Below are 13,770 nucleotides of genomic sequence, written 5' to 3'. Positions count from 1 at the left end.
CACACACACACTTACACACACAGAAACCGCCACAAAAATCTCTTTTTTTTGGAGTGGAATATATATCAGCTCATGAAGTCTCTGTATCAATAAATTTCTTATCTTTGTTATTTTTTATGATTTCCTTTGATTTGATATTTGCATGTTATAATGATTATAATTTCATGATTATCTTGTGCTGAGTATAGGGCATGCAGACACTACAAATTGCAGAATGGACTAACACTAACCACCATAAATACTTGCATGATAAATGGATATGATTTACCATTTATCCATCTCAGTTCCAAATTTTTTCCAAGTGACATTGCTGTTTGTAGACAAAGAATCAAAGCTACACTGATATCTGGAGTAGGAGGAGGAGGAGGAGGATTTGATATAAATGAAAATTATGAATCTGTTGGAATTGAGTTACAGCCTGATGATGCAGTACCATTTGGATCAGTGTCACCAGAAATTGTGCTAACAAGAACTGATTCTTCTGTTGACAACAATGAATTTGATTTGGCCGAACCCACCAAGGGTTTTGTTTTCATTCCTGAGGCCACAGAAGATATTCTCCAGGGAAAGGTACACTCTCTGAGGGTAAAAAAGTCTTTTTCTTTTCCCTATAACTTTTTTTGTTGGAGGTCACTGTTATTGGTTGGTTGGTGTTTGTTATGCATAGAACTGAGATAATCTGTGTGAGCATGAAAGAGGAAGATCTAAAAGAAATGGAACTTCCTTTGATGGAGAAGATTAACAGAAAAGCTTTTATCTAATTTTTACATGTATGATTCATTTAGTTTGTTGGATATGGTAGCTTTTGTGCCCAAGTAATTTACATAACATTGATAATCATTTTACAAAGTGTCTTCAACTTGAGAAAGACACTGAAAATCTGCCATCTAATGTTTATTATAGTATTCAAGATTCCTCTCTTTTAATTTAGTTTAAGCATTTATTGATTGAATTTGATACATGTCAACACTATGCATTTGCAGGATGCTAAACATGGTACCACCACAGTGGTATCGGTTGACGATACAGCAACGACTGTGGATCATGCTGCACCTGCTGGTTTGATGATTGTTGATGACGGTTTGATGGCTCGATTGCCAAATATTCGTCAGTTTGTAGCGCGTGAAAGTGATAAAGTTGCATCCATTGCTGACTTGCTAAGGTCTGTGGCCATTGAAGTTTCATTTATGCATATTCATGTCCTCTGCCTAGATTTTGCTTAAAAATGCAAATACCATAGCTTAAATCACTTATGCTGTCTTAAATATTTGAAAAGAGCCTTATATCAAAATTTATACACCTGATATTTGTTGTAATTGATTGTGGAGTATCTTCTGTTCAAATCTTGTTTCTTTTTTGGTTATTTCACATAGTGAGTTTGCTTACTGTGGTGGCAGATATAGAAGAAAGAGAGATAACTTAGTAGTTCATGCTGCCGTAGCCGCCTCGGCCTCAGTGCCTACAAAGCAGGCAAAAAGATATTGGAACATAACTTTGGAAGAGATGATGAAAGCAGGAGTTCATTTTGGCCACGGTACTAGAAAATGGAATCCGAAAATGGCACCTTACATATCCACAAAACGCAAGGGTATCAACATCATAAATCTTACCAAAACAGCTCGCTTTTTATCAGAAGCTTGTGATTTAGTTTTCGATGCAGCAAGCAAGGGGAAACAATTCCTAATTGTTGGCACTAGGAAGACAATAGCTGATTTAATAGCACAAGCGGCAATAGGAGCTCGGTGTCATTATGTTAATAAGAAATGGCTTGGCGGCATGTTAACCAATTGGTATACCACAGAAACAAGGCTTCGGGAGTTCAGGGACTTGAGGATAACACAGAAGACAGGCAGAATCAAGAGTCTTCCGAAAAAGGATATTGCCAAGTTCAAGAGAAAACTCAATCACTTGGAAACATATCTGGGTGGCATTAAATACATGACAAGGTTACCTGATATCGTGATAATCGTTGATCAGGAAAAAGAGTATACTGCACTTAGAGAATGCATCACTTTGAGAATTCCAACCATCTGTTTAGTCGATACAAATTGTGATCCAGATCTTGCAGACATTTCGATTCCAGCTAATGATGATGCTCTAGCATCAATCAGATTAATTCCTAGTAGATTAGTGTTTGCAATTTGTGAGGGTCGTTCTAACTATGAGCAAAATTCTTAACAATATACAAAAGTTGGTCATGCTTTTGGTCACTTGAGACTGATTAAGTTGAGGAGTACCTCTGATTTATGCTGAACCATATGTATAAAATTCTTGAAGATGGATATATTGCATCTTGCTTAAATCACATCTTACCTACTAGAACTCTATTAGTTGATTATGTTAGTGTGAGGAATGTATAAAATTAGTCCCACATTTAAGAAAGTAATGAAGAGAAAGGAGTTGATAAGATGAGAGATTTATTATCTTATATTACTTTAAGGTGTAATAAGGTTTTGAGTTGGATGCGGTGTCATCTTATTTTATGCTTTCTCATTTGATTTTTTGTTACGGTGGTTTAACAAATGGTAAGAGAGCCCAATATGTTTTTGGTCAGGCACCACAAAATATATCTATTCCAGAAAAGGCTCATTTTTTGTCATGTCTGGGCCGAAGCCCAAACGAACAACAAGAACATAGTTATACTTGTCTATTATTTTTCCTTTTTTTATTATGTGGGTTAACCACTGTATGGGCTATCATTTTTGTGTTTTTGTTTGCCATATGTCCATATCCATTTATTATACTTTCCTCTTGGGCCTCATCTCAAAGCATCAGTGTCTTGGACCGAAAAAAAATAGGAGATTAAAAAAATCAAGAATACAACCAAAATAATACCAAATGAAAATAAAGTAGTTATGAAATAATCTGTTTGAACAATTTTATTAAGAAGCAGTTATGAAATAATTTGTTGTGTTTGTATTTTATGAAAATGCTTCCTTTTGTGTGATAAAATTATTAAAAAGTTATGAAATAAAAATTTGTTGTAAAATAAATAAATAAGGAAGATAAAATAAAGAAGTATAAATAAAAGACTTTAGTATTAATATTTACTAATATTAATATCCTACCATAATAACGATAATTTATATATTAATATTGTATTTGTAGTATATGAAGAGAGAAAGAGAAAAAAAAGCTTTATATTGTACGTAGAGAGAGAAAAAATATTTTATTGATGCGTGAAATTGTTTCTCAGTTGCTTCTCTATTTATATAGGCAAAAAAAGATTTACATTTTCAAATTTCTTTAACACATTCATCCTTGAAAACATGAATTGTCTATAATAAATAACATCTGCATACTCATTCTTATCACAACAAAATTTATATTGTATAATATTTTATATTTTTGATCAATTTGGCAAAATCATATAATTATAAAATAATTAACTTTTGCAAGTCATTTTTTTAAACAACTTTTCCAAGCATGACAGCTTATGTCTAAGCTTCCCATCGTCCTTATGAGTTTGAGCAGTCAAGGCAAAAGAAAAATGAGTTTATGATGATAATGATTTGATGAATATGAATACTAGAGAGGTCTGAGAGGATAACAGTCAAATAAGTGATGGTCAAAATAAAACCACAATTTTGTAGACAAGAATAAAACTATAAAAAAAGAAATATTTAGCCGCCATCCTCATTCATTGGATGTAACCCTTAATCAATACCGGCCACTATATTATTTTATTTTAATATTTAATATTCATATTCATAGTCAAAGTGCGCTTTATTATTTCTCCATCCACGAACATTCTTGGCGTTTTCGTTGCCTAAACGTAATTGCTCACCCCACCATGCACCACCTCAATTCGCCCCATACCAGAAGAAATTTGCCACCAAGAAATATTCTCCAATATTCACCTTCTTAATTATTTAAAAAAATCATAATATCTTAACTCATTTCCTAACAATTTTTTTACCAAGCACAACAATGAATTTCTATTATTATAAAAAAATACTCTCATAAAGTATTTTTATGTGAAGATAACATTGTAAATTATTAGATAATTTAATTGAATATATTTAATTAAATATATCAAATTATTTAATAATTTATAATATCATTTTTTTTGGTAAAATAACATCATGAAAATATTCATTTATTATAAATTATATTATGAACATTATTTATTTTAATTTTATTATTTTAATATTTTTATAATAATTCATAAAAGAGACATGGTGGTTAAGAGCAAGGTAAATAAATTACTAAATAATTTAATATATTTTTTCTAATCTTTAACATAAATTCTAAATACTTTAATTATTATTTTAGTATGAAATCATTGTACATGTGTTATATTTTGTTTCTTTAATTAAATCCATATGTTAGATTTTGGGAAATCGTATATTTTTTTTCTTTAATAAAATCCCTATGTTAGATTTAAGACAAATTATACATTTAAATAAAATTAGAAAGCAAAATTATTCAAATACAATATTTTAAAAATTATTATATTTTGATTCTATATTTATTTTGTATAAATTGCTACATGAGATAAAAATTGACTACACTCATAAACCGTGAATCTAAGCACGATTTGCAAACAAAAAGAAGACAATATAAATTACTAAAAATGTAGCAATTTACACATAAATAAATAAATAAAAATTGACAACCCCACTATTTATGTACAATATTTCTTTTTTTTTTCCTTTTGATTTCTCTCTCTTTTTTTATGGTTGCTTTTTATTTCATCCTTCATTAACTTTCGGTCTAATCAATTTGGATTAGTTTAATAAATAGTTTACTAATTCATTTAATAAGTAAGTATTACAAGTTAAAATCTCATCTTATACATGTAGAATAATATTATATATTTAAGTTTTTTTATTAATCAAATTAGTTTAATATAATGAAAATGAGTTATAACTAGTATTATTTTAAGTTTTATTATTTAATTTAATTAAACTTTATTTATAAAATGATTTTGATGTATAGTATTATTGATATATGTAATAATTTATTGGCCAATATAACAAACCACAAACTCTTAAATAAAATTCAAATTTATGATAGATTAGTCCATTATTTGATCGACTAAAAGATATTTTAAAAAACACAAAAAATTCTCTCCACAATAGATCTCTTAATTTTTTTCTCAATTATTTGATAAAGTATGATATTTCATCATTTAATATTTTCTTTTACATATTTTTTTGTCTCATTTAAAAAATAAAAAATAAAAAATTACACTTTACCAAACAATTAGAAAAATAAAAAAATCCATTCATCAACACACCTTTAGCATCATGGGACATGGGAAAATTTTTTAATTATTTTTATTTTTTAAATATAAAATTATCAAATCATATAATTTTAAAAATAATTAATAAATTTTAAAATTACTACTTAAAATATTATCTAAATGAATGATTATAATTAAAATATTGTATGAAAATTTTTATATGAATAAATACATCAAAAGCAAATTTTTTAAGAGTTATTATATTTTTAAACCTTAATTAAATTTGAGAGAGAGAAAGTTGGTGGAGAGAGTTATGCGGGAGGAAATGAAAATCAGTAATAAAAGTAGAGAGAGAAATCAAAAGAAAGGAAAAGAGTTAATGCGGGATATCCATTTAGATTGTCTTAAAACTTTTGCATCTTATAGTATAGAATCAAAATGTCACCATTTTGAAAATGTTATAATTAGATATTTTAAATTTATTTAAATATGTAATTTTTTTATCAAAAATAAAAAAATTTCTGTAACTTTTTAAATAAGTATAGAGAGATTATGTTAATTCATTGGCTATTTTAATATGTAACGTGTTTTTGAAATTATTGTCGAATATTATAGAATAAAATATTATTTTAATTTTTAATATTTGAATTAAATTTTAATTTAGTTATTAATTTTTTAAATGTTCTATTTTAATTTTAAAATATTTAAAATATTTTATTTTAATTCTAAAAAATTTTAAAATGGACTCAAAAGTATTCACAAATGATCATAATGTAAACATTTTTCTTATGATTTTAGAAGGTTGATAATTAATTGCTAGAACTTGAAATTTTACATTAAAAAATAAATTAAATAAAAAATATTGTAAAAAAGTTTAAAGGTTATATTTTTTTCAATTCACTCGTTCTCATAATTATTTTTGTCAAATTTAACGATATAATAATATTAAATTTATTTAAATTTTTTAACACAAAAATAAAAAATTATATTAAAAATTAAATTAAAATTTAGTCCAAAAATTTAAACTAGAATCATAGTTTACCCATTTATTATAGAATTTAATTTTAATATAATATCAAAATAAAATAATTTTATACTTACATCCAATTATATAACTATAAATTATTAAAAATAACTATTTTTTATATTTATTATCGTCTTAATGATAATCTATAAAATTGACTGTATAAAACATTTTTCATACATTAAAATTAAATTTTTATTATATGATAAAAATTCAGGTATAGTCAATTTCACATAAAATTAATAATAAAATAATTTGACTAAATTTTTATCCAACAACTCTCGTCCTTAAACTTTACCTGAAGTCGAGTTTCCACCTTATTATATACTTCAGGTTTTCCAGGTTGGTTCGTTTAAGAAGAAGTGTTGTTGCGTCCTTCCCGGTTTTTTTTTTTTTAATTTTCAATTCTTTTATTTGCTCAAACCAAACCTTCCATCTTCGCCATTCTCAATCGTCAATGGCTTCTTTGAATCTCTCCTATTCTTCTTCTTCACCAGCACTCTCACAAACACGGTAAGTTCCCCCTCTCAAACAACCACATCTCTAATGAATTTATCATTCTATATCTTAATTATATTTTTATTTTAATTTCTAATTTTTTTTTTCATTTCTTGGGATCAGTTATGACCAAACCATTTTGGCCGCCCAGTATTTTCTTATCCTCAAGATCATCTTTTTCTGTTGACCGTTTTCCCCCCTCTTTCTTAGAACGTGTGGTGGGGTTTTCACTTTACAAAAACCAAGCTGTTCGAAAAAATAAAATCTTTTGGGCTCTATATCTCACCAAAACTTGTCTGCAAAAGTTAATATGTACTTGGATGTCTCAGCTGAATAGCTATCTGCTCATTGTGCCACATGAATTTTGGATTCTAACTTTGGTTTTTTCTCATTTGGTGTTATGTTTAGATGTTATAATTATTAATTTGACCTTCTATTGATTATAGGGCAATCAAACAGTTCAAATTGTTCAATGGACTGAATTCAGCAATTGTGAATGGACAGGGATCTGATTTTCCCTTTGTCCGGTTGAGCTCTAAATTTTCGTCAACCGAAAATGCTGTTTCCAAGGTCAAAGCTACATTGATCTCTGGAGGAGGTGACCTACTTTCTTATCCAAATGGCAGTGCTGTTGAGAATTTAGACAAAGATAAATCTGTTGGAATTGAGGTTCAACCTGATGCAATAGCATTTGGATCCCTGCCTACGGACACCACCCTGTCGAGCATTGGTTTTAGCATTGAGAATGATGAATTTGATTTGGATGCACCCACCAAAGGTTTTGCTTCCATCCCTGAGGCCATTGAAGATATTCGCCAGGGAAAGGTAGACTCTTTCTCTATAGGAAAAACAATTCAATTCTTTTTGGTATATGAACATTGGAGGTGACTGTAATTAATTGATGATTATGATGCAGATGGTAGTTGTTGTAGATGACGAAGATCGTGAAAATGAAGGGGACTTGATAATGGCAGCGCAGTTGGCAACACCAGAGGCCATGGCTTTTATTGTGAAGCATGGAACTGGTATAGTATGTGTGAGCATGAAGGAGGAAGATCTCGAAAGGTTGGAACTTCCTTTGATGGTAAACAGCAAAGACAATGATGAGAAACTCCGAACAGCATTCACTGTGACAGTGGTATGGACTACTCTTACAAGCATCTTCACATTTGGGTTTTCCTTTGTTTTCATCAACTAGAAACTAAACATAATAGTTCCATTTTATTTGCATTATGCATAGCTTTTAGGCCTGCCTAGTATTCTACAGGACATTGACTAACAGTTAAAAATGATTTCAACTAAAAGATTATTGAAAATTTATCTTCTGTTGTATTAGTATAGCATGCAGGAGTTCACTTTTCTGTTTAGTTTAGGCATTTATTCATGAAATTCAATACATTTCAACATTATCCACTTGTAGGATGCCAAACATGGTACCTCCACAGGGGTATCAGCTCAAGATAGAGCAACTACCGTATTGGCCCTTGCCTCAAAGGATTCTACACCTGGTGACTTCAACCGCCCAGGCCATATTTTCCCACTAAAGTACAGGGAAGGTGGTGTTTTGAAGAGAGCCGGACACACAGAAGCTTCGGTGGATCTTGCTGTACTTGCTGGTTTGGATCCAGTGGCAGTTCTATGTGAGGTTGTTGATGATGACGGTTCGATGGCTCGGTTGCCAAAGCTTCGTGAGTTTGCAGAGCGTGAAAATTTGAAAATCGTGTCTATTGCTGACTTGATAAGGTTTGTGGCTACATTTCATGGAATATTTAAACAAGTTTATTCATATTATGTTGATTTTGCTTTCAATTGCAGATAGTGGATATCATAAGTTTAATCCCTTGTGCTTTCTTAAATAACTTGGATGGTACATACTTTTGTCATTGAGGATACCATGGGTCAATTATAAAGATTATGGTTTAAATATTTTTAGAAACTAAAACTGGCAAAACATGTTCCTTAATTAACTTCCTTTGTCATGGTTTCTGCTGCCTTGCCTTCCATACATCTTTTGCTTATATTATAAGACTAAGAGTTATGCTGCTTGTTGTGGCAGATATAGAAGAAAGAGAGATAAACTCGTTGTTCATGCTGCTGCTGCCCGGATACCTACAATGTGGGGACCGTTCACAGCTTACTGTTATAGATCACTCCTAGATGGGATTGAGCATATTGCAATGGTTAAGGTGAGGAATGCTTGTGTTTGTGTTTTATAATGCACTACATATACATTGCATTGCTTATGAACATTCTGGATAGTGTAAATATGTATACTAACATATTGCATCTAGACCCTAGAGTATAGCACAGCTTATTTACATGTGGTTTAGGTTAAATGTGATTTCTCCAAATGCAATTAGAAAATTATTGGCTACAAGTAGCAGTTTAAATATCATAAAATCCCCCCTTCAAGAGTACAGTTCAAATAGTTGTATACACTAATTTGAGATTTGAAGGCTTAATTTCAGAACAATGAGATGTTTATACTTCTTAGCCATTATCTACTTTAAGCATTATGGTTCTTAATGCTGCTTATTTTAACAGGGTGACATTGGTGATGGACAAGATGTTCTTGTCAGGGTACACTCGGAGTGCCTGACAGGAGACATATTCGGGTCTGCCAGATGCGATTGTGGGAATCAACTTGCACTGGCAATGCAACAGATCGAGGCTGCAGGCAGGGGTGTACTGATATACCTCCGTGGACACGAAGGGAGGGGTATCGGGTTGGGACATAAGCTTCGTGCTTACAACCTACAGGACGATGGACGTGATACTGTAGAAGCCAACGAGGAGTTGGGATTGCCTGTTGACTCTAGGGAGTACGGTATTGGTGCGCAGGTAATATATTTGTAACACTCTTTGGCTAGAATATTCATGATTATTGAAAGTTTCACTGAAATGAGTTTGAATTTTAAACTACCTGCAGATATTGAGAGACTTGGGTGTTCATTCTATGAAGTTGATGACAAACAATCCAGCAAAGTATGTTGGGCTCAAAGGATATGGTTTGACAGTTACAGGGAGAATCCCACTGGTAACTCTCATCACACCAGAGAATAAGAGGTATTTAGAGACCAAGCGCGTGAAAATGGGACACATGTATGGCTTGGAGTTTAAGAGCCAATTGAACAGTAATGGCAGTGTCAATGGTGAAGCCAACAGTGTAGATGAATCCAATGCTGTTACTAGCTTATAAACCTGGATTCTTTGTTTTGGGGAAAATAATCTGCATGCTGTAAATGGATCCCAAAAGTGAGAAATAACACAGATTCTGGTGGTGATTGATTGATTTCAAATTCATTTGCCCAATTTTCCTCAGGGCAAGGTCAAAAAGAATTATATAGGCCTTAGAAAAGATCCTTCTCTGAAACTTGGTGCTGTGTATAATATTAGGGAGCATTGCCTATGCCTTTTATGGAGAGCTTCATTATACATTAAAATATTATATTTCCTTTGTTTCTGAAGGAATTTATATTTCTACACTCTGCTCACAAATGAGTAACCACATTGACATTTATTGCTAATTTATATATAAATTCAAGGGAAGGTATTCATTCATATAACATCTTTTGATTTGATCTCATGCTAGAGTGGTGGTTAAGTAAAATAATCTGTACAATAGGAACTCTATGATATGATCTGATATGAAATCAAGGAAAATGTATGATGCATCTGCTATTATTGGTTTTGAGAATCACATCCTACATCCTTTGAATGATAACAATTTTAAGTAATATTCCTTTTTCTTCATTTCAATATTAAACTTAGGAATGAAGGTAACAAACATGTTTAGCCTTTTTGTTTTTGGATCCAAATGTATTCACATCCAAACATAACTATACCAAAAAACAAGCTGATATTTGAATTCTAGAATCTTGATCAAATCTCTAATAAATGATATTGAAACTCTTACTAAGGAAGATGGTGGTAGAGATGGATTCCAAATTTGTCTTTTCTCTCTACTAGCTGACCCTGAGAAGAATAAACAGCATCCCAACCAGTAAGTTAGAAAAATCTTACTTATGTTAGAGAGATTGGAGATTAGTGTTTAGTCACACGTATCATGAAGGAAATAAAGGGAGCTGATTTCCTCACCAAAAAGAGTGTTTACTCTTTTTTTTGTCAACGGTATTTTTTAGTTCAACAGATCAAAGAAAAACTAATCCTTTGGGCTTCATAGCCCCGTTTGTATTAAAAATAATGATAGTGGAACTCTAATAAAAGTATAAAACAAATCACTTACTAATCCACCAATAAGTACCGTGATAATTGTGTTGTGTGTGGGCTGAATTCAGAAAGACAAGAGAAGATGGATAGAAAATGGGATGGAGTCTGAGTGCAATTGAATCTGAGTTGACTCAATCATAATCATGTGTAGGTCTAAGAACCCTGAATTAATTTCTGACTACAAAATAAACAAGTCTTGATTCATTTATGACTGCATTCAACGGCTAGTTCCAGGTTAACTACAAGTGTATGGGAGTGTACATTTGTATAAAGAAGAAACTAGAGGGTTCTAGTAGGCATAATTGTATGCACTACAAGACAAGAGAGAGAAGAGAGTGAGACTCTTTATCTGGCACCAACCACGTGCTCTGATGCTCTCTCCACCTCACTGTCCCCTTCTCCGTTACATGCGCCTCTTTTGTGTTGGCACCAGCTCAATCCGCCGCAACTAACCCAATATTTTACTTATATTTAATAAAATATTTTAAATACATAACTAATTATTAACAATCATATTAATGTTTTTATGTACCGATAATATTTATGTTTAAAAAAAGTGAAATGAAATAGAATATAGAACATGATACTAATTCACATTCTAATATTCTATTATTCTAATCAACTAAAAAGTGTAGTTAAAGTTAGAAAAGTTCCAACCTCCTTTTAGACACGGAATAATTTTAAAACTCATAGCTGTCATTCATTTTCTTAAATTTATTATTTAAAAAAAGAAGAAGCATAAATCAATTTTAAGTGAAGATTAAGCACAATTTTAATTCAGTTTCCGACCGTTGGCAGTTTAACCCTAGGCATCCAACGGTACAGCTTCTTCTGATACAGCTGTTCCAGCTTAGTCTCACCTCTCACCATCTCTTCTCACTTTTCTCTATTCAGCAATTCTCCCACGCGCCACTTCTCCACGCGCTCACCACACCCCAACCTTCTATAAATACCATCCCCACTCCTTTCTTCTTTTGCACACAACCTGCAACACACGGCCTTCTCTTCTCTCTTACTCTTAACAAAACCAACTCGCAGCGCACTCACTCTCTCTCTCTCTCTCTACAATGGCTCTTCGCTCTCTCTTTGTTTTCATGGTGGTGGCTGCGTTGTTGTTGAGCGCCACAATGGCTCAAACTCCGGCTACCTCGCCGGTGGCTACTCCTCACAAGAAAGCTAAGCATCACTCATCTCACGCTCTTTCTCCCTCTCCCGCCGTTTCACCTTCCGCCGGAGGTTCTCCACTCTCATCCGAGGGTGCCGTCTCTCCCTCCTCCATTTCTACTTCACCTTCCGGAGCACCAGGACCGGCTCAAAGCGCTGCCGTTTTGAACAGATTCACCGTCGTTTCTTCTGCTGCCGTTGTTTTCTTCTCTGCTGCTCTACTATTGTAGATCTAGTTTCATGGATCTTGCTTTTTTGATTCGTGTACTGTCGTTTCTTTTTTTTCTGGTGTGTTATAGCTTGTGTTACTGAGTATTCACCATTTATTTGATTATTTTGTGTATTCTATTAATTAATATATTATATATTATATATTTTGCTATGAATGATACCTGATTTTATTTCGGTGTAGCTTGATTCAATTATTCTTCGTTGCAGATGATTTTAATTTAACAATGTAAGATTTGTAACTCTATCTGTTACTGTACATAACTAATGGCTGCGTTGCAAGTAGTAAGTTAAACTACTAAACTAAATTTTATAATGTATCTATCACAATAAAATTACTGTTTACTAATATAAACTTTATCAGTTAACATTTTTTAGCTAAATCCAATTAAATAACGTTGCCTTTTTCGAGTTATGAAGACTGGATTCAAGGGAGTGTGAATTTTGGTCTACAGGAAAATGCGGAGTGTTACTTCTTGTAGATGTTTATCTTACTATCTGTATTCAAATTAAAATTAATGTAACGTTAGGGCGGAGTAATATGACGTTGGATCCATATAAACATGGAGTAATTTTCAATGGTACTGAAATCCAATTTAACGTTTAATGAAAAATGTGAAGTACTTGGAAATTTGAATCCGAAACCAAACGGTGGACAGATTCAAATGAAAGGATTCAAATTATATATGCTTTGGCATAAAAATTCTTTAACAAATATTAGAGATTAGAGATATAAAACATGTTTTGCATACATTAAAGATTTCTGTCCTTGTGTGAATTTGGATTTTACTTTCATATTCATTGTATATAGGACAATAATTTGTGCATTATTTGACGTGTGGTGTGGTCTAGGGTCACATGTAAAGTTTTGAGTGAGAAGTGAGGAGTGGGGTAAAGAAAAGGCCAGAAGCAATCTCTGCCTGTGGCAGTAGGTCTGGAACTGAGCCGCTCAGCTCACCAAAATTGAGCTTAGCTTGAAAACTCACGAGCGGATTCAAATAATAAAAATATAAACACAAAATCTATAATTTTATATTAATAAATTATAACTTATATAATATATATATATAATCGAACTAGCTCACGAGTTAATGAGCTGAGTTTATCCAAATTCAAGCTCAACTTATTTAATTTATGAGCTTAATTTTAGGGTTAAGCTTGGCTCACCAGCTCACGAGTTTAACTTATCGAGCTATTAACGAGTCGAACTCGAGTTGGCTCATGAGTTAACGTGACTCGCTTCCAGTCCTATGTGGTACAAAACAAAAACACCTTACCTATCATCATTTCACGGTCAAATATTCCAACCTAACAATTAAACAAGCAATGGGGGCGTGTGCTGTAAACTTCTCATTGCTTCACAAAAATTAAATTGGTCAAGCTTCCCAAAGTTAACTAAGCGTTTATTAAGGAGGGACACAAACTTTAAAGTGCAGCT

General features: G+C 32.0%; 3 protein-coding genes across 4 annotated transcripts in view; all 3 read left to right on the top strand.

Moving 5' to 3' along the window:
- Positions 1-2,391, top strand: part of LOC107468763 (30S ribosomal protein S2, chloroplastic) — a 2,599-nt gene extending 208 nt beyond the window's left edge. The window contains exons 2-4 of one of the 2 annotated variants that reach the window (XM_016088127.3): positions 189-570; positions 984-1,162; positions 1,398-2,391. In XM_016088127.3, coding sequence (XP_015943613.1) covers positions 189-570; positions 984-1,162; positions 1,398-2,178 — 1,342 coding nt within the window. In that variant the 3' untranslated portion in view covers positions 2,179-2,391. Of the gene's footprint in view, positions 1-188; positions 586-983; positions 1,163-1,397 lie in introns of both variants that reach the window. The other variant, XM_021133027.2, reaches the window with a different exon arrangement.
- Positions 2,392-6,596: 4,205 nt separating this feature from the next.
- Positions 6,597-10,193, top strand: LOC107468649 (bifunctional riboflavin biosynthesis protein RIBA 1, chloroplastic). The gene is made up of 7 exons (XM_016087977.3): positions 6,597-6,725; positions 7,157-7,535; positions 7,627-7,848; positions 8,131-8,453; positions 8,767-8,896; positions 9,255-9,551; positions 9,640-10,193. Exons 1-7 carry the CDS (start codon positions 6,670-6,672, stop codon positions 9,907-9,909), a joined length of 1,677 nt encoding a protein of 558 aa, XP_015943463.1. The 5' UTR covers positions 6,597-6,669; the 3' UTR covers positions 9,910-10,193.
- A 1,713-nt stretch (positions 10,194-11,906) lies between these two features.
- Positions 11,907-12,490, top strand: LOC107468750 (classical arabinogalactan protein 1). The gene has a single exon (XM_016088111.3). It carries the CDS (start codon positions 12,008-12,010, stop codon positions 12,332-12,334), a length of 327 nt encoding a protein of 108 aa, XP_015943597.1. The 5' UTR covers positions 11,907-12,007; the 3' UTR covers positions 12,335-12,490.
- Positions 12,491-13,770: the final 1,280 nt, after the last annotated feature.

Source organism: Arachis duranensis, chromosome 10 (assembly GCF_000817695.3).
Source record: "Arachis duranensis cultivar V14167 chromosome 10, aradu.V14167.gnm2.J7QH, whole genome shotgun sequence".
In the NCBI taxonomy this organism is placed as follows: Eukaryota; Viridiplantae; Streptophyta; class Magnoliopsida; order Fabales; family Fabaceae; genus Arachis; species Arachis duranensis.
This window is presented reverse-complemented; position numbering and strand designations above follow the sequence as displayed.